The sequence below is a fragment of the Pinus tabuliformis genome, chromosome Q (assembly GCF_031772625.1).
Source record: "Pinus tabuliformis cultivar Carrire ecotype Pingquan chromosome Q, CPIR1, whole genome shotgun sequence".
Classification (NCBI taxonomy): domain Eukaryota; kingdom Viridiplantae; phylum Streptophyta; class Pinopsida; order Pinales; family Pinaceae; genus Pinus; species Pinus tabuliformis.
The window spans coordinates 544,164,337-544,184,158 of record NC_142296.1 but is presented as its reverse complement, the minus strand read 5'-3'; the positions used below and the strand labels follow the sequence as shown (position 1 = coordinate 544,184,158).

Below are 19,822 nucleotides of genomic sequence, written 5' to 3'. Positions count from 1 at the left end.
TGTTGCCAGTTTTGAACTCATGGCATGGTTTTGTAAATTGCTATCTTTCACTATGGCTCAGAAACAACACGCTTGGCTAGATACTATCTCAAAGTGGACTGAATATAATTTGATAAATCATCATTTTTTAAAATTGTTTTTTTTGCAGTATATGGAGATAAAAGCAAAGACTAAATTCAAGGATAAGGAAAAGATTGTAAATGGTAAAGCTTCATTGTTGCCTATGGAAGTTGAAACAGCTGCAAACAAGTCTTATACTTCATTGAAGTATTTGTCTGTAGAGAAAAGGTTAAAGCTGTCTGAAGGACAGACACAATGCAAATTGGTGGATATCACTGGTGGCCCTGTAATGTCTGAGCAGCACCCACAATCTGGATTAAATACTAATGGTGCAGCTACAGACTTGATTGAGCAACAACAGCGTGGATTGGATTTGGTTGATGCAGGTGAACATAAGATATCTGCAAAAGACTTAGCTAAAATACATGACCAGTTCTTACTACAGCACGCCTCAATAAGAGCAAATGTTTTAAGGTCTGAGGAGAATACCAGAAAGAGGCGACATGAAGTTACTGGTAAAAAGAAGGGACATGGCCAGAGCATACTTGCCAGATATCCTCATGGCAGTACTCTTCCTCATCAAAGGGTTTCAATGCAGGAAATTGTGGATAAGCAAGTTGAATCAGATGCTCTGCCACCTTCTTTTGTTGCAAGTGTTGAGGCACGTGCAAGGTTAGTGCAACTATAACTTTAATAGATTGCCCTTATTTTGTTATTTTACTGGTTAGAAAATTCACTTGATTGAAATATTATGAACTACATAAGAAAGCTGGTATGGCCTAGTGTCTAGTCGGGGGAATGTTGCAAGGAGTGTGTTTAATGTCTATGAAGTCATTCACGTGTATATATGCGTCTAAATGTGAGAAACAAGCTGTTTATTATTGCAGGGAAGTCTTACACAATAACCCAATGGTCATTGCTAACTATTGCTCTTTGCATGAACTGCTGTCTAGAACTTTAGACTTCAGGATATAAAATCTTCTCTTTTATCATTGACTAGAGAAATCCTGAAAATGCTTGAAAAGCTACCCACATTTCTAAAAGCCAAAAGAGAAATCCTGAAAATGCTTGTAAAGCTTCCCACATTTCTAAGATTGAATTTTTTTTCACAGATGATCAGGTTATTGTTAACAAAGCAACCATCCTGTTTTAATTGAAAACCTTTGTTGATCCAAGAAGTAAATGGTGGAGTGTTTTTTGAGCTCCACACTTTAGTAATCATTTTCCTATAAATTTAATATAAACTAAGATTAACAACAAAAAATTCCATATTAGTTAACTCTGAACTTTGAACCTTCGATTTGCATGTCGAGACGCTACTATTTTCATCCTTGGGACATAGCACACTATTAGAAAAGCACTCTATTAGAAAGCTTTTATTGTAGTTTTATATGCAAAACCTAATTAAGCAATGTACACGGTTATTATTGCACTATAATCTCGTTTGTGTGTTTTTCTTTTCCAGAGGAATTCTCATTTTCGAGCTTATTTTGAATTGCAGGCGTAGACATAAAATCAATGCTGCTAAGTTACGTATAAGTAAATTGAATAAACCAAAGACCAAACACTTGGGTTTCAAGAATATAGGTGTACAAAAGGATGCACAACAAATCAAAGATGATTTAAGACAATCAGGCATTTTGTCATCACTTTCAAAGAAAAGAAAAGGGAAGCTCGAAAAAGGTGGGATTGATTGGGAAGACTCCATAATTGAGTGTCTTCTCCTTCATGAGGTACGTGTTGGTCCATTTCATGATGTCAAATTTTAAAGGAAAACCTATGAATTCTTTATATGGTTGTGTGTGTGAAATGATTTATTGCTTTATTACTTGCTTGCTACTCAAATTAAATTGTAGTTTCATATAAATAGGGCATCTATTTAATTCGTTGTTGAGGTATTGAGTAGATATCTAAAAAGAATGACATATTAATGATTTTGAAAATGTTATGAATAAATAATATAAATAATAAGAATCACAATAATGTGTAATTAAATAATATGTCCCAAAGTTCATGGCTATTCGTGAAGGAGCACCTTGCCTACTATATATGCAGGGCCTCATTTGTAACTGTTACCGCTTAATTTAGCAGGGGTTTTAGGAGGGTTTCCAAAGGGACTACTACTAGATCAAGTGGCAACAATGGGACAAGGACCCAATGTCACCTCAGTCAATGTCCCTTGCTCTTTACAGACTTTCACTGATGGGAGCAGTTCCGCTATGATCTATAAACTGCCGTGGATATTCCATTGAACAGTTTGTCACAACAAATCTGATAATATTATATTAAAAATATGAGATTCTACACTATTACATGTTTATTAAACTTTAAGATCTATATATTTAACTGTAATCAGTGCATGCATGTGAATGGAAATTATGTAGAAAATAGAGAATGACAAAATAAGCTCACACCCACAAAAGACACAAAATATGCTCTCGGAAACCCTTTCGGGCGAAAACCTAGCTGGAAGGTGAGGCTGCTTCACTCTCTTTCTCTATCTGGAAAAATAAGGCTGCGGGCACAAAGAAGTAATACCTGTTTCCTATGGGCTACTACTGTGCACATATGCTCTGTGTGTGCTCTACCTCTTATCGCTCTTGGCTATCTTTGCTTAGCTATGGAACAAATGCTCTTGAAAGAATAGAATGCCTCTTCCTCCTAGTGGCTTGGTTATAACACAACTCGATAGCCTACTAGTGGTTAAGTTTGACTACATTATCTCTTAGCTAGAGTTACAATATAGACTCTTCTAGAGTCTTTTACATCGCAAACACGTGGCTAGCCCCTTTTTCATGAATAATGGGGGTTGACGCGACATCCTCTTAAATTATAGGTGTCAAAATAGGAAGGTCAAATTCTGAGTGGTATAACTTTTTCATACGGACTTCGATTAACGCGCTTTTTGTGCTATTGTAAAGATCTCTGAGTGTAGAACAACATGGAAAAGTGTGACACCAAAGCGATGAAGTTTTACCCCAAAAAACGTCGTTTGATGCCTCAAAACGCTCCTGGAAGGTTTCAGAGCCCGTTTTGCCAAACTGGGTCCCACCGGTAAAAACGGTCCTGTGAGATGATTCCTCCACTTTTTCCACTCTGGATGCATCGAGATGGATGACAAACAATATAATGATCCAATCCGAATCACGCTATAGGGAAATCACTAGAATGATGAGGTCAATAACGATGCACAATGTGATTTCCAATGGCCGTTCAAAGGAGAGGCTCAGATAATAAGTCACTGGTTTTAGAAGCAAAAGAAGGGCTCTCCAAAAGAGGCTTGAGGGAAGGATGACCTCGGGTTTAGGAATATTCAAAAATGAAGAATGCCTATAATCAAAACTTCTAAAATCCCTTACTTGTGATTGATTTGTTTATACTAGGGTTCAAAGTGAGGCAAGGATGGGTCGTTCAATGGAAAGATTCAATTAAAGTGTGAGCTTTGGGAGAAGCTAGGGTGGCTTTCCACAAAAAATCCCTTGAGAGAAATACTATAAGAGATTAAGGGTTGAGAGATATACCGTGGTAAAAGCTCATCCAATGATCACCTATAGTTAAGAGAAAAAAGTTTTGAATGATGAACTACAAAGTGCAAACCTTCAAGAAATACCCAAGTCAAAGGAGCTTCAAGGGTTCCCTCTTGGTGAGATAACTAGGGCATCAATTTATTTGAAATTCCATCATCGGAATTCGTTCAAAACTGGAGGATGCCTAGAGGAGACATAAATGAAGAAACTTGTGTGAATGGAATCCTAAAATTCATCCTCCTAAAATTTCGCACCAAGCCCTAGAAATATCCTTATTCTTAGGGGATGATGAAAAGAGGAAGAAAACATGTGAAAGAATGATATTTTGTGAAGTTAATGTGATCACCAAGGATCTAGGACTAGTGCCTAGTCTATTGGGAGAATGGAGTCAAGAGTGAGATTAATTTAGGGTTTTGTTCTATCAAGGAGCCTAATTGTAGCTTCACATGCCGTAATGAAGCAACTACCCAACTACAACAAGGATTTATACTTCGACTTGTCAAATAATGGAGTTTTAGGGTTATGTTTTCAAGGACAACCCCTAGGAACATTCGCTTTTTCTTACCCAATGAATAACACATGCAATAGATCAAGACTACCAAAGTGATTCAAGATTTTTACATAATTTAGAGCACAAGCAGCATGATGATGTAGTGTTCCATACATTAAACATATAATGAAAATTTTGCATAAAAGAGAAACTTACATGGCAGAAAAAGTATATCCATCCATCACATTTGCAAGAGAGAAACTCCAAAATAGAATAGCATTAACCCAAACATCAAAATGCATTAAAGAATCTCCATTTCATCCTTAAATAGTCATAGCGAAATTCTAGAAGAAACAATGATACGAATCCAAGTGATGATGAGCTACAAATGGGGCCTCATTTTATTTATATGAGACTCTAATAGTTTAGTGGGTCTAATTAGCCTAACAAACGCCCTAAAAGTGTCACTAATGTGCAAAATAACACCCTAATTGGCGACAATCCCACCAAATAGCTCCATAACATGAAAAATAAGCCTCTGAGGAGGGCTGAAACGATAATACAATAGCTAGGAGGGCCATTGGAAGGCCTTGTGAATTCCAACATGTGCCAAAATGGATGGAAGGGCTCCAAAAATAGTGATGAAAGAGGTGGCCCCTTGATCTCCAAGCAAGTGACATGTGGTGCTCCCAAGTGGCCGTGGGGGCACAAAATCATCCTCATGGGTCTCCAAGTAGATCGAACAAGCCTGTATCCCATCTGTAAGGGATGGAACAATGATGCAATCTCTCCCTTTGTCTCACATGGTGAGACACATCCTTATATGGGCCTTGGAACAACTGCCAAGTGTGTGGTGCAAGTGTGTAGCCAACTGGGCAAGGTGGTCCAAGTACATCATCATCGTCAAATAAATGGAACACGAACAATGGAACAATGATGTAATCTGTCCCTTTGTCTCCGATGGTGAGACACATCCTCATATCGGCCTTGGAACAACTGCCAAGTGTGTGGTGCAAGTGTGTAGCCGGCTGGGCAAGGTGGTCCAAGTACATCATCATCGTCAAATAAATGGAACACGGATGAGCATTGAGTGGAGCTAAAGGATCCGTGATGTGGCTTTCTACTCTCTGCAATAGTGGAGGCCCATGACTCTCTACCCTCACCCTACAAATGCCAATATGACCCTCTAGAGAACTTGGACACTTTATGGGGAGGCCAAACCCCAAGACGAAGATCCACCTGCAATCCTGTATAAGATCCAATGCGTCTCCTCACCTTCCAATACAACAAAGCATTAATGTAATTGAGTAAATGAGCTTACAAATCACGGAGCCAAGTTGACACTTCATAGTCGCATGCGCTTCCATAATGGGCTTTAGAATGTATAAGTGTCTCCAAGTGCAAGGAGGTTAATCAAGGACTCTATTAAGTGGTTTCAACCTTAAGGGAGTGACAAGTCCGTGGTACATCCCTTGACTGAAAGGTATCATGTGATATAATGATGGAACAAAGTGGGACATTGTAATATTCCTAGTGGAAATTTACAATGCTAAGCAAAGGAAACATAGTAAAAACATATACAAAAATTTACAGCACATCAAACAACCAGAAATCTCCATAAACTACGTTGTGCTGAGCCATTTTATAAATATAATTGCTGAGTACAAAGGTAAAATCAGAAAGCATGCACCTGAGCTTGCTCAAGGCAAGCTAACAATATCCAGATGATGAAATCAGATGCTTTAACAAGCAATATGGTTGTCCCCAACAAATTCTGCGCTGTCCCAGTGAAAACTGCACTACTGGCTGCAAATAATAGTCGTTAGGGCCTCCTTCGGTGCTCAAAAAATTTCAGGAAATTAACCCCGACCTATCCACCAATAACCCACAAAAATCCACGAAGGAATTGGCCAAATGTTGACCTTGGAATTTCGGCCCAAATTTCCCTTGGCTCCTCTAGTTGTTGGCTGAATTGGGACCCCTGTTTGACCCCTCAAATCTGCCCAGAAAATTTTGCCAAATTATTTATGAGGTCCTTGTCAAAAACCCAGAAAACCCAGAAAGGGTTTGTCCTAGTTTTGATGCTCCAAAATTGACCCTAAATGCTTGGCCCTCCTCCACAAGCAAAAAATGTAACCTCTAGCAAATGCTGTGTTTGATGCTTCACTAAAATGTTGGAAAAGGCCTCAAAATACTTCCCCAAACTCCACCTCAAGTTTTAGGCCCAAACTCCCTTCACTCCTCAACTCCTAAGTGTGTATCCTCCAAGCACTGCGCAGCCCCTGCACTGCTGCTAGTGTCTCCTCCACACAAACTTGCACTTGCACTGTTGGAACAATTGGAAAAGGATGGAACTCCCTCCTTGGGCTGGCACTCGAAGTCCACCGAAGTAAGGGTTGAGATCTCCGCTCGGAGACACTCGTGTGCCAAACAATACTCGCAGACTTGACTTCTGCTCAAGTGTGTTATGTCAAAGACAAGTTTCTGAATAGATGAATGAATGACCAAAATGGGTGCCTCTTGCTCTATTTATAATTCGTGGTTCCTTCTCTCCTTGTGCCCCCCACTCTCTCTCTCCCCCAATTCACACTCCCTTCTCTTTCCTCTCTCTTCCAAGAGTGCGAGTTCCCTCTTTGGGTCGAATATCTCTTTCTTGTGGTCCCCACTTTCCACTAGAGCCACAATATTCTCTTTTCCTCCTAAGTCCTGGTGTTGGAATTGCGTTCTCTTCCCAAACTAATCTCTAATGTTGAAAATCAAAATTGGGTATATTACAATCCTCCCTACCAAAAATTGCTTGTCCTCAAGAAATGCCTGAACCACTGCCTCCTCTGTCTGCTGATCACCCCTATAACCATCAGTAATACCGGGGTCCCAAACGTGTCACTGAGTCATCCTAGGTCTCTGCACTATCCTGACATGAAAGAATCCCTCAATACTAGGATCCCAATCCATACTGTCCCACCTGAAGCTCCCCTAGCTCCACTCACTATCCTGCTTGGTATAAATACCAAAAGTCCCATGTATACCATCAATGTGTAGGAGATCATAATAATGTGGCACCATGCTAAACTCCTCATGAAGTTTTCCTACCACGTAGGCCATCCCATGCACTCCAGGAGTATACTCTCAAAGATACCACCCAATCCCTGCAGAGATATCGTCTCGCTCATGTGAGCTTCTATTGATATCATCCTGTAGGCCCACTTGCCATGCTAATAAAGTCTCACACGCCATTGGTGACTCGCTAAAGCCTAATGGAAGATTTGCATGATCTCCCCTTATAGTAGTCAGCTCATCCCTAAAGGTTATTGCGCTGTGAAGAGCGGTGATGATCAGGTCCCCTGCTAATCTTAGAGTGGTGCCACCATGCTGAAGTTGCGCTACTCAGATTATGACATACTCCCCACTGTGTGCGGACTGTATCTTCCTCTCATGAGGCCTAGTGGTGAAAGATCTATGAGAGCCAAGCTCATCTTGCCTGGGCATCCCCATGTTGCCGATATCTACCCCTCCATTGCCAATCTCGAACCTGAGCTAGAATAAGATAATTTTGCCTCGCCATGCTGTGTAGGTCTCAGTGGGCCCCCATGTGTCAAACCCAAAGTGAACTGGATCACCCTCTACCATGACCTTGCTCATCACAAAGGGGAGTGATCGACTTGCCAACCGGGTCCTTGGATTCCCCAAACATACAGGGAGCTCATAACCTCCTCCCCTCACAGGATGTCGTTGCGTAGCGCTGCTATCGATTAGAACCCATCTAACCCTCATCTCTAACCCTTGTATGTATCCACTGGGTGGACCCCAAGTATCAAGAGTATGTTCCACGCATGCAAACCTGCCCTGTTCATGCCAAATCACGCAGAGAAATCTGCTATCCCAACTATTGATGATATACCTGGACACTGTTCGGAGTCTGGGTACCCTCCTGAAGACGAAGTCTACCATCCACGTCCCTCAAGTGTGAGCTCAGGGGTGGAACATATGCTACCTCAACTATCAACCACGCCATCCCTAAGCCTGTATCTGACAACTTGTGCACCTACCAAGGGTCTCAACTGGAGAGTCTCCTCCTGGCTCATGACACACGGTGTCTCATCCAATTGTCTAGGGTGAGCCTCCCATGCCTTGCTGCATGAATGGAGAGTGTTAAGGGGAAACAACCAAACACTTTGTGACTGTAAGCAACACTAGAGGATGATGGGCGGGTATGTCCCAAAGGGTATGATCAAAAGTCTGTTGGAATGCTCAAGAGTGATCCTACAGATGACACTCTCTTCGCCTCGGATCTGCTGATAACTCCCTGGAAGCCCTGTTTGCGTCAACGCACCAGCCACTCCCTGCATGTACTCAATGTGATGTAAGGCACTCCTACTCCACAACGCGATCCAACACACTACGGTACACCACCATGCATCTCCATGTCCACTTGTAGTCCACTACTCAATACTAGATGCTCCCACACATCCTTGGATGTGATGTCCTAGAGCTGTGTCTCTACGTGTCGGCCCACACCTGATCGGTATCATCACCTCCACCATCACATCACTATACCCGTTGATGAATGGATCTTCACTCCAAATCCCCCCTTAGGGATTCGAGAAGCGAATCTCCCTATGTGTCAGCAGTGATGCTACCATTGCACAACTCCTCTGCATTGTCTGTGCCCCACACAAAAGCAAAGAGTCCCCAACTCTATGCAAGGCACTGCTCGGTGGCTTGCCAATGGCACCTCTTCTGACAAACTCTTGCCAGAGTATGCTGATCACCCCATGATCCCGTGTACAGATGTCATACCAAGACAACCAAAGGAGTCTGTCTATAAACTGGTTGGCCACTGGTGTTGACTGAGACTCCCCTAGCGGATGTGCACACTCAACTGCTAGGTCAACTGTACCATTTGGAACCCAAAAGGTAGTCCCACCTGGAACCCAATGCCAATTTGTGCTGCTGGTATCCCCTGTGCTTGGAACCTCTTACTGAGCTACACCCAGGTCCACCATTATCTCCATAGCCCACTCCACAGGGTACCAAGTCAGAATCTATCGCCATCCAACCCCAAGAGAGGGATCGAATGCACAAACTCCTGCACATAAAACAACCCCAACATGTGAATGTTGCACCCTGTGCAACTCTGATCGTCTCATCCCGCTACCTAGGTCAACACATGAGATTTGACTAGGTAGCTCTGTCTCCCTCTCTCCAATGGGAAGCTGAGTTCAAATTCTCAGCTTCCTAGCCCCAAAAATCGAATTCCAGACCAATTCGTTCTCTCCGTGTGTCTTTCTTAATGAACCCTGAGCCTCCTTCTTATACTTTTCTCATTGAGACTTCAACGACCGAGATTAAGTCTCTAATCAATGACTAAGATCAAAACATGACTTGATTTGCCTTCTAAATCATTCTCACCCATATTTTGATTAATACCTATTAATATTTTTATTTCCCTATGTTTAGATTTAGGAACCCCATTAAAAATATTAATTATTTTAATAAAATACAATTCGGGTGGAATTTCACCAAATAGTTTCTGGGTTCTTTAGAACGCATGTGCCTTTTCCTTTCCACCAATTTTCATGGTTAGAGCACATCCGATGCTACCAAAAACTAACAAATCTTGCATAAGATTCAATGCGTCTCCTAGTCTTCCAATACAACAAGTCATCAAGGAAATCGAGTAAAAGAGATTACAAACCATGGACAACAAGTGGGGACTTCATAATGGCATGCCCATCCATAATGGGGTTTGGCATGCGCTAATGTCTCCAAGCTCCAAATGGGGTTAACCAAGTATCCTATTAGGTGGTTTCTACTTCTAAAGGGGATAATATGTCCAAGATACATCCTTTAAAACGTGGTGGCATGTGATAAAGAGATGAATGGAGTAGGGAATGAAAAGGGGTAGCGCTAGGCCACATGTTGGGGTACAAGGGTAGCTAGTAAAGGGGAAGCCCCCACTTGGGTATATAATGTATAGGAGGGAGCAATCATGGTAAATGAGGTGCCCCAACCTTGATTTTTCCACCCTTCTTTATATGTCTTTTGCTTTATATGATTTTTCTTTAATTAACTGCTTGAGGCTCAAGGTGTAAGTGTTGAAGAAAGTATAACTAGATTCGGTCTTCATAATGACACGATCTTTGTAAACAATGAAATGAAAGATTTTTTTTTTTGTATGCCTTGTTGCATGGGTTTCATGAGCAAGAAGTTTATTTGTTAGTGGCTCCCATCGAGAGCCTTAGGATTTATTATTGAGTCAAAGAGTCAATTTCATCTTGAGCATTTGTAAAATATATATGAGTCAACCTAGTGTCTAGAAAAGCCCTCCTAAAAGACAAGCACAATCCTCTTAATGTCGACCTGCAAAAATGATTTAAATAGCTAAAGAAGTCATGTTGGCTTGCAAAAAGACACATCAGCTCACTTTGTCAGGTCGGCTAAATATGGAGGGCAAACCACTATATATACCCAACTAGGGTCTGTGCAAAAGAAGTGAACAGGAACATGGATTCTCTGAAATTTCGATGGGTATGGTAGCTCAGATTTCGGACAAGCATCCCTGTGGTTTTTCGGATGGGTACAAAGATGAAGTCTCGACCTCCCTGCAGTCTTGAAGATCTCTGTCTCGGCATACCAAACACAGTCACAGTGTCGGATTAGTTAAAGGATCTCAGTGATATAGTCTCGACATAATTATGTTGAGAAGGTCTCATATTAACACACTCGGTCTCGACATACTTCAAGGTGTAGTCATGATCTTAGCATAGATATGGTCTCGATCTTAATGGAGACACAGTCACAAGGTTATAATCTTAGTGAAGGTGCAACTATGGTGAAATAGTCATGATCTCGGTGGATTTAGGTGCAAATCTCATTCATATATATGGAGATCTCGTTGGTCTGGTGAAGACCTTGGTGAATTGTTGTTGCAGTAGTAATGAAGATCTTGGTGGTGCAGTAGTGATGGCCTCAGTGTTATCTCAGCAATGATGAAGAAGAGGATTGGTGTCTTGGTCTTGGAGTGGCTAAATAGGTCAAGGGTCATGGTCTTGGTATTCGTCAATTGGAATCTCTATAAGAAGAATTTTGTGCGGGTTTTCCTCTCAAAGAGTGAGAGGTTTTGGCCCTGGCAGAAAGCCAACATCTTGTGTTCTTGTCTCTTTTGTTTTGGTAGCTATTTGATGAAATAAGAAACACACACTCTTATAATAACAAAGAGAAGATTGTGCTAATAAGAAAAAGTAAAAAGGGCCTCACAAATAGTTATCATCAAGAAGAAGAATCAATTAAGTTGAATGCCCTAGATTCTTCAACATGGTATCAGAGCTAAGATGCTGAAGTCAAACGAAGGGTAGCAAAGAGACACTCAAGGATCAAACTTCAAGAAGGATATCAAAGAAAGTGATCAAGATCTACAAAAATCAGTCCATAACAACAATCTACAACAACAAGAGCTTTTGTCTCCATAGTCATCATCAAAAGGCCATAAAGGCCCTCATCAAGTTGTCTACAAAGCAAGGTAGGTCAAAGGACCTCAAAAACAAAGATCACATCATCTTGGAACAACTTGAAACCCTAGAAGCAGTCTTGATCTACACTACAAAAGAAGGCAAAGCATATTGAAGGCAAGAACGCATTGCCATCTTCAATGTTCTAAAAACAAGCTAGGATCATCTCCTTGCCTTAGAAGAAGATCATCCGAGGAAGCAACAAATCATCCTCATCAAAAGGAGCAACGTTTTCTATCGAGGAAAGGCTTTCTGATTTGAAAGAAGATCATTCAAGAGGAAGCTCTAATGCATCTGCTTCAACCACTGCCAACATGATCGAGGTGAAGATTTTATCTTCACATCTCAAGTGAGTATCTTTCATTTTATAATCAAGTTTGGTTAATTGAGTTCGTGTTTGGAAGGAGATCTATAAATCAGTTGGGTCATCAAGATTCCTTGCATAAGAAAGGAGGATAGATATAGTCCCGTGAAGAGAAGTCATATGAAATCAGTCCCAGGTCCTCTCATCCCTATGTAGCAGGAGAGGTGACATAAAAGAGAGATATGAAATGCTAGAATATATACTCTTTGAAATATAGTGAAGGTCATATCACTTAGACTTGATTGAAGGTATCAAAGAATGAAGGAATATCTTCATAAGATCTCAATTCGGAGATGAAGATAATCATAACTGTTCTAACTGATAGGAAAGGTAACAAATATCCATGAACAAGAAGGATACCTCATTCAACAATTTATGGTCTCTATGCTAGATAGAGAAAGACAAGTTGCTGACAAAAGTATTGAAGGATAAAGGACTCAAACATGTGCAGAAAGGAAAGAAAAGTTTGGTCTTCAAACAAGACAAAATAGTATCGCTAAGATTATGAAAAGATTATGGAAGCTCATATCACCGAATAGATGGAGGAAGCTGAAGAAAAGGGCCAAGGAAAGAGGGAGTAACAAATCTCTACTATGGTTGAAATGGTATCCCTCACAAAAGGGTCCTACCATAAGATTTTGTTATAGATATGATGATGATAATTAGATGCATCGCAGCATCATGGAAACATTAGAAACAAGAGCTCGAAACATCACCATGGGAATGATGAAGGACAAAATCCATGGTAGTCAAACATGAAGGATATAGCTCTTGGGAACCTCATTGGATATTACAGGGAAGGAAGAAGTCATCTAGGACAAGGCTCATCATACAAAAGGGAGAACATCTGCCAGATGGGGATATGCAAGATCCTCAAGATTCTCTGATGGAATCCTCATAGGAGGGTTCACTAATCTAGAGAGGAAGCAAGTGTTTCATCAGGAACTCCAACTCATGGAATTCATGGGATGATGGTGTGATAACATGAGAAATGAAGTAGATCAAGGGATTAAAGATCTTTTCAATCAAGGAAGCCGTTGGAAGAAGCCTAGATGACCTAAAGGTAAAATGAGGTATGTATATTGTGTTTAATATTGTAATGTCATGTCATATGGTTGCAGGTAACATGGATCATTACTTCTATCTTGAGAAGCATGATCAAGGGAAAAAGGATCTCCTCCTCTGAAAGGATGCAGGAAGGCATACAGTCACACTAAGATGAAATCAACATAATATGTCCTCATATGAAGTATGAGGTGGTTGACAACAATTAAGAAACTGATTGAAAGCTCCTAGGAATGGCATGTGTGAGGAAGAGATTGTGAGATATGCAACCATGATGAAGGCAATTAACTTCCAAAGGACCAAGAAAACTTCACTTGGAAATCTCTCGGAAAAGATATGAAGACTCTGATGAAAGTCTGAAAAAGATGGAGATCCTCGACAATGGATATCTTTGGAGATGTGTCAACATGTATAAAGGATCCTGATACCTACAGAAAGATGCCATGATGAAGAGCCATCTTGAAAGTTACGATTTGATTTAATGTTATGATTTCTTGAGTAATATCTGGATGAGTTCATGTAGGGCTACTGGAACAAGAATTGTACAACTAGCATTCATGTGGTCGATGGAAACTCTTGAAAGAACATGAGGAGAAGAAGTAGCCACATGACGAAGGTTCCAGATATGTATCAAGAAGGCCACTTTCCATGAAGAAAGGAATGACATGACAAACCAAGAAGGAAAGTGATTGATGGCTGATGCGCTACATGGAAGAAGCTTAACTGACTTTGATGACATCAAGGAAAGAATTTGATCAAGCAACTGAAGGACCCACTAAGAAGAAGTTGTTGATGAAAAAGGAGTCTCTTGTTAAGAGGGAGCTTTGACAAGTCCTTGATCAAGAGGGAGCTTTGACAAGTCCTTGATCAAGAGGGAGCTTGGGTTGGGTCACCCCTGATTAAAAAGGAGTGACAATTGTGTTTTTCTATTTCATGTGTCATGCACTAGACCAGGACTAACATCCGTAAGTCTTAGTGAAGGCCATGAAGAGAAATGTAGACACATGATGGATGTATCTTCCCTAGTTGAGAAGGAGAGATAAACACAACATTCTTGTCTTCATTTGGGAAGAAAGAATGGAGGGTTGGGTAATCATATGGTATTTGATGCTCTTTGAGGATGTGTAGGGCATCCAAGATAAGAGTAGGGAAGAGGATCGACATTCTTTGAGTGCTGGGAACCCAAGATAAGAATAGTCCTAAAAGGTCATACTCAGTTAACACCTGGGTGGGTATGTACCTTGAGAGACAATGATGAAGGTGTCTATAATCATTGGTCTCGCCAGCATTGTAGCTCATGGTCTTGTGGAGAGATGGAGTTGTTAGTCAAGGCCTTGCACTGTGAAAATGCTGGTTGATATGATGCTATACAAATGGGATTACCAATTCGATTCTTCTTATGAGAAATTCTTCAGATTGAGAATGACCAAGTACCATTATGAATACCTCCCTAGTTAAGAGCGAGTGTTGAAGAAAGTGTAACTAGGTTCGGTCTTCATAATGACATGATCTTTGTAAACAATGAAATGAAAGAAATACTTTTTTTTTGTATGCCTTGTTGCATTGGTTTCATGAGCAAGAAGTTTATTTGTTAGTGGCTCCCATTGAGAGCCTTAGGATTTATAATTGAGTCAAAGAGTCAATGTCATGTATGGAGAGCTCTTCTTGAGAATTTGTAAAATATATATGAGTCAACCTAGTGTCTAGAAAAGCCCTCCTAAAAGACAAGCACAATCCTCTTAATGCTGACTTGCAAAAATGAGTTAAATAGCTAAAGAAGTCATGTTGGCTTGCAAAAAGAGACACATCGGTTCACTCTGTCAGGTCGGCTAAATATGGAGGGCAAACCACTATATATACCCAGCTAGGGTTTGTGCAAAAGAGGTGAACAAGAACTTGGATTCTCTGAAATTTTGATGGGTACAATTGCTCAGATTTCGGACAAGCATCCCTGTGGATTTTTAGATGGGTACAGAGATGAAGTCTCGACCTCCCTGCAGTATTGAAGATCTCTGTTGCGGCATACCAAACACAATCACAATCTCGACTTAGTTAAAGGATCTCAGTGATATAGTCTTGGCATAATTATGATGAGAAGGTCTCATAGTAACACACTCTGTCTCGACATACTTCAAGGTGCAGTCATGATCTTAGCATAGATATGGTCTCGATCTTAATGGAGACACAGTCACAAGGTTATGATCTCAGTGAAGGTGCAGCTATGGTGAACAATCATGATCTCGGTGGATTTAGGTGTAGATCTCATTCATATATATGGAGATCTCGTTGGTATGGTGAAGACCTCGGTGAAGGTGCAACAATGGTGTTGCAGCAGTAATGAAGATCTCGGTGGTGCAGTAGTGATGGCCTCAGTGTTATCTCAACAATGATGAAGAAGAGGATTGGTGTATTGGTCTTGGAGTGGCTAAATAGGTCAAGGGTCATGGTCTTGGTATTCATTTATTGGAATCTCTATAAGAAGAATTTTTGTACGGGTTTTCCTCTCAAAGAGTGAGAGGTTTTGGCCCTGGCAGAAAGTCAACATCTTGTGTTCTTGTCTCTTTTGTTTTGGTAACTATTTGATGAAATAAGAAACACACACTCCTATAATAACAAAGAGAATATTGTGCTAATAAGAAAAAGTAAAAAGTTCCTCACAAATAGTTATCATCGAGAAGAAGAATCAATTAACTTGAATGCCCTAGATTCTTCAACAGTGAGAGCATGATGTGTGAGATATAGCAGTGGATAGCCCCTTTAAGGTAGGACGCTTCATTGCCCACTAGGGGTTGGGACAACGATGGGTTCCTAAATGATAAAAGAGGCTCATCTAGGGCTTGTAGAAACTAGGGTGATGGCCATGATGATGGGGTAGAGCTCATGTATTGGCTTTTGCCCAAGTGCTAAATGTGTTTGTCTCGACCATCTTTTGCATTTTCTGGTTACATTTTCCTGTTGAATGTGGCCAATTATGCTCTTACATTTCTTTTCAACTGCATCAACCTCAAAGGCATTATTGCAGCCCCGACCCAAGGTGTGGGCAAGGGGAAGGGGAAAGCTAACCGTATGTGGACCCAGTGGAGGAATGTAGACCCAGGTGGGAGAAATGATGAATGGGGTTATAATGAGTGGAAGGGGAGTAATACATATGGATGAGGGAGTAGGACCATGCAACCAAACTGGGGGTTTCCAATGTAATACGATCCCTAAAGCCGTAGGGTCAGTAAAAGAGATTCCACGAGATTGGAATCCAAGGTTAACATCCAAAAGGGGTCTAGGGGACGAGCACAAGCCTAGTCCATTCTTTCCGTCGAATTCCCCCATTAATCCACGCCCAAAAGTGTCCATGATAAGCAAACTACAATACTCAATTACCAATTGACAAGGCATACCTTTAGGTTCGGGAGGCCCACCTTCAAACATAAGATCATGGTAGATGGGTGAGGGACCACATGGCTGGCTCAAGTGGTGGAGAAATGGCACAACGAGTTAGTTGGTGGCTGCAAGGCGCTGCTTGGTTGGGGACCATCTTGGAGAAATTTTTTCTCCTAGAGATATCACCCACAAATTAGTGGGTAACAGTACTTAAACTTAGTAAAAGCAATGAAAACGCCTAATTTTCATTCTTGCTTCATTTTCGATTTATATTATGTCAATAATTAATTAGCAAGGAGAAATAATAGATTTAAAAAAAAATAAAAAAATAAAAAAATATCCATATAAATTTAACAATATCAGTCACTACAAACTATTATGCTATACAATTCATATTTGAGAACAAAATTACCAACCACAAACCACACTCCCATGCCTTTGGAGGGGTCCATTAACAAAATTTAACTTTATCCTAAATTTTGTATATAAATTTAATAATTAAAAGTTAATATATATCATTGTAAATTTAATTCTTATTTAACTCTTAAAATTTAAATTTAAGTTATTTTATTAAAATCTTGTAAAGAAGTGCTCTAAATTCAATTTGGATTTATAATTAGGATTTGTATTTATTAATTTAGCATGATTTTGTATTTAACATATATCATTATGAGTAACAAATTGTAGATAAAAGAAAGAAAAGAGGGTCTTGAAGCCATTAATTATGTAGGTGAAAAAAAAGGAATGTATGCCCCATCTCAAAATACATAGGCCAGGGAAGATAGACAAATTCTATATATATATATATATATATATATATAAGTCAAACCATAAAACAACTAAACATCATAAGAAGAGATCCATGTAGGGGGTCATAAGGATAGATTGTAACAGGGTGGCATTTATAGATCGTTGAACAATGTCAAATACTAGAAACATTGAGCTAAAAAAGAATCCCTTGATGAACTATAAAGACCAGTAAACAGGATAAGTATTGTTACACATTGATGCATATACAACATATCTCGCTTCAATTAGGACAAGGAGGTAACGATACCACCCTCCTTGACCTCAATATTAGTAACACTTGCTTGCAGGTAATAATAGCAGAAAAACTATACATGCATGAAATAGAGCTTGAATTTACGAAATTGTGTTTATTAATCTAAATTGTACCTCAGATACATATAACCTTATTGTGTGATCAGGGAAAAACTGCAATGGTAAAGATGTATCAACGACAACATCATCTAGCGGCATTGCCATTACCACAACCAACACTGTCATCAACGCCAACCGCTTTGGTCCTTGAGCTAACCATTATAATGCACTCATTAGAAGCAACCTTGTAAATGCTAAAAGGGTTGTCAATACTCAGTACCAAGGAAGAGCGACCTCACCTCGAGGAAAGAAACCCAGAGGTGTCCAAAGACTTATATTATAGACAACTGCAGGGGGATATTTCTAGGGAGCTACAAAAGATTAAGCTTCTTGAATTTTTAGGAGGGCGAGCTGGAGAGTGTGCTGAATAATGGTTGGAAGGATTGACAAGGTGCTATGCGCTAAGAGAATATTATTCTACCTCTAAGACAAAGATTGCTATATTTAAGGTAAGGGAAAGTGCCTTGATTTGGTGGGGAAATCTAGAAAAGCAATTGTATCCCACATCGGACAACGTTCCCTAGGAGTTGTTCGAGGCGCAAAATACTTGCCACATTACTTTCAAGAGCAGCAAGTCGGAGCTTTCCACATGTTATTCCATGGTGACAAAACAATGGAAGAATATGAGATGAGGTTTATGGAACTCGTAAAATACGTTCCTTATCTAGATACTGATGAACGTCAAGCTAAGCGTTTTGCGTATGGATTAAATCCTCGAATTAGGGCCATGGTTAGAATGTGGAAACCATCATTAGTAGCAGAGGCAATTGAATGTGCTCGATATGCAGAGGAGCATATAGGAATCAAAAGGGATGTCAGGCTGACAAGACCCCCACCGCCAAGATTTCTAGGGAAGACTCCCAAAAACTTCTTCAGGGGGAGTAGTTCGAGACCAGCTCTTTATGGTAATAGATTTACTCCAAGAGGAGTAGGAGCAAGGGCACCCATGGAAGCTAATGTTATATCTGTAGAATCATCAAGATCCAACGCAAGTCAGTGGAACTATCGTGGAACTACTAATAGAGGAAGAAGCGCGAGAGGAAGTAGCACAAGAGGATAGAGCTCATTTTCTAGAAACTCACAATTTGACACAAAGGGATCACCCCAAGTTAATTGGGGATGTGGAGGATCGCATTTTCAATGTGATTGTCTGTAAGCCTCATCAAGTGTAATGCATAATGCCGGAAAAGAGTCATAATCAAATGCCAAAGGCAATCATAGAATCCATGCAGTAGTCAACAACAACTAGGAAGAACATCAGTCCACTATAGTGGAGTCCTCAGGTACTATTAACGACATAAAACTCAAAATCTTATTTGATATTGGTGCTACTGATAGTTTCATTCCATCATATGCATTAAATAAATGTGGGTTGGCAGCCTGCATATAAACCGATTTCAGACAGGTAGAAATGGCTTCAGGAGAACTTCAATTCGTAAAATTAAGTGTTGAGGAATGCAAAGTTAATCTAGGGGTTTGTTCGACTAAGTTAAAAGTATATGTCACAACCCTAGGAACTTATGATCTTGTCATAGGGATGGATTGGTTAGAAGCTCATTAAGCTTGGGTAGATTGTTACAGAAAAAGAATTATCTGCATAAATGATGGAGAGATGATCCAAATCCAAGGTATTAAAATGAAGGTATCTTTACGCTTCATCTCAGCAATGTAAATGAAGCATTGCTTAAGAAAAGGTTGTCGGGTGTATGCATCCCTAGAGCAATATTTGGTGTTATCCAAATTTTTAGATGTTTTTCCAAAGGAACTGTTAGCGCTTGAAATTTCACCTCAGGCTGAGAAAGGCAAACTCCAAGGCAACATCAAACCACTTAGCCTCGTAGCTAGCCCTACGGGGCAGGAGAGGGCTCTCTCCGGTATATCTCGGTAAAGATCTTCAACGGGCGAGATAACCAATAAGAAAACACTGATTTTAGGCTAGTAAACTGATAAAAAAGGTTTGAATTGGAAATTTTAAGATTTTGGTGGAAAGTTGGGGAAAGGCAATTTTGGGTGCGGGGATTGGACACAGTTTTTGCAGGGGGTTCTTTGGGGCAAGGTAGGAGACAGTATTGATGCCTTTGATAAAGGTGGATGGATGAGAATGACCGGTGAGGAGTTAAGGAGAGCAAACAATAACCTTGAATTCCCCTTAAACAGTTGAAAACATTGATATTAAGCAAACTTAAAAGCAGAGCATTACAGTCATGAATTCTACTTTAACACTTCATTTGCCTAATTTGCAGAAGGAAAAGTAAGGAAATGATTCACA

At 40.2% G+C, this 19,822-nt stretch overlaps 1 protein-coding gene across 5 annotated transcripts in view; it reads left to right on the top strand.

Annotated features, from left to right (window-relative positions):
• Positions 1 to 19,822, top strand: part of LOC149220598 (POLLEN-EXPRESSED TRANSCRIPTION FACTOR 2) — a 305,610-nt gene that overhangs the window by 259,668 nt on the left and 26,120 nt on the right. For 4 of the 5 annotated variants that reach the window (XM_089384826.1, XM_089384825.1, XM_089384828.1 and 1 more), the window contains exons 9-10: positions 149 to 732; positions 1,562 to 1,793. In XM_089384826.1, the coding sequence (XP_089240952.1) occupies positions 149 to 732; positions 1,562 to 1,793 (816 nt within the window). The remainder of the gene's footprint in view (positions 1 to 148; positions 733 to 1,561; positions 1,794 to 19,822) is intronic. The other variant, XM_089384829.1, reaches the window with a different exon arrangement.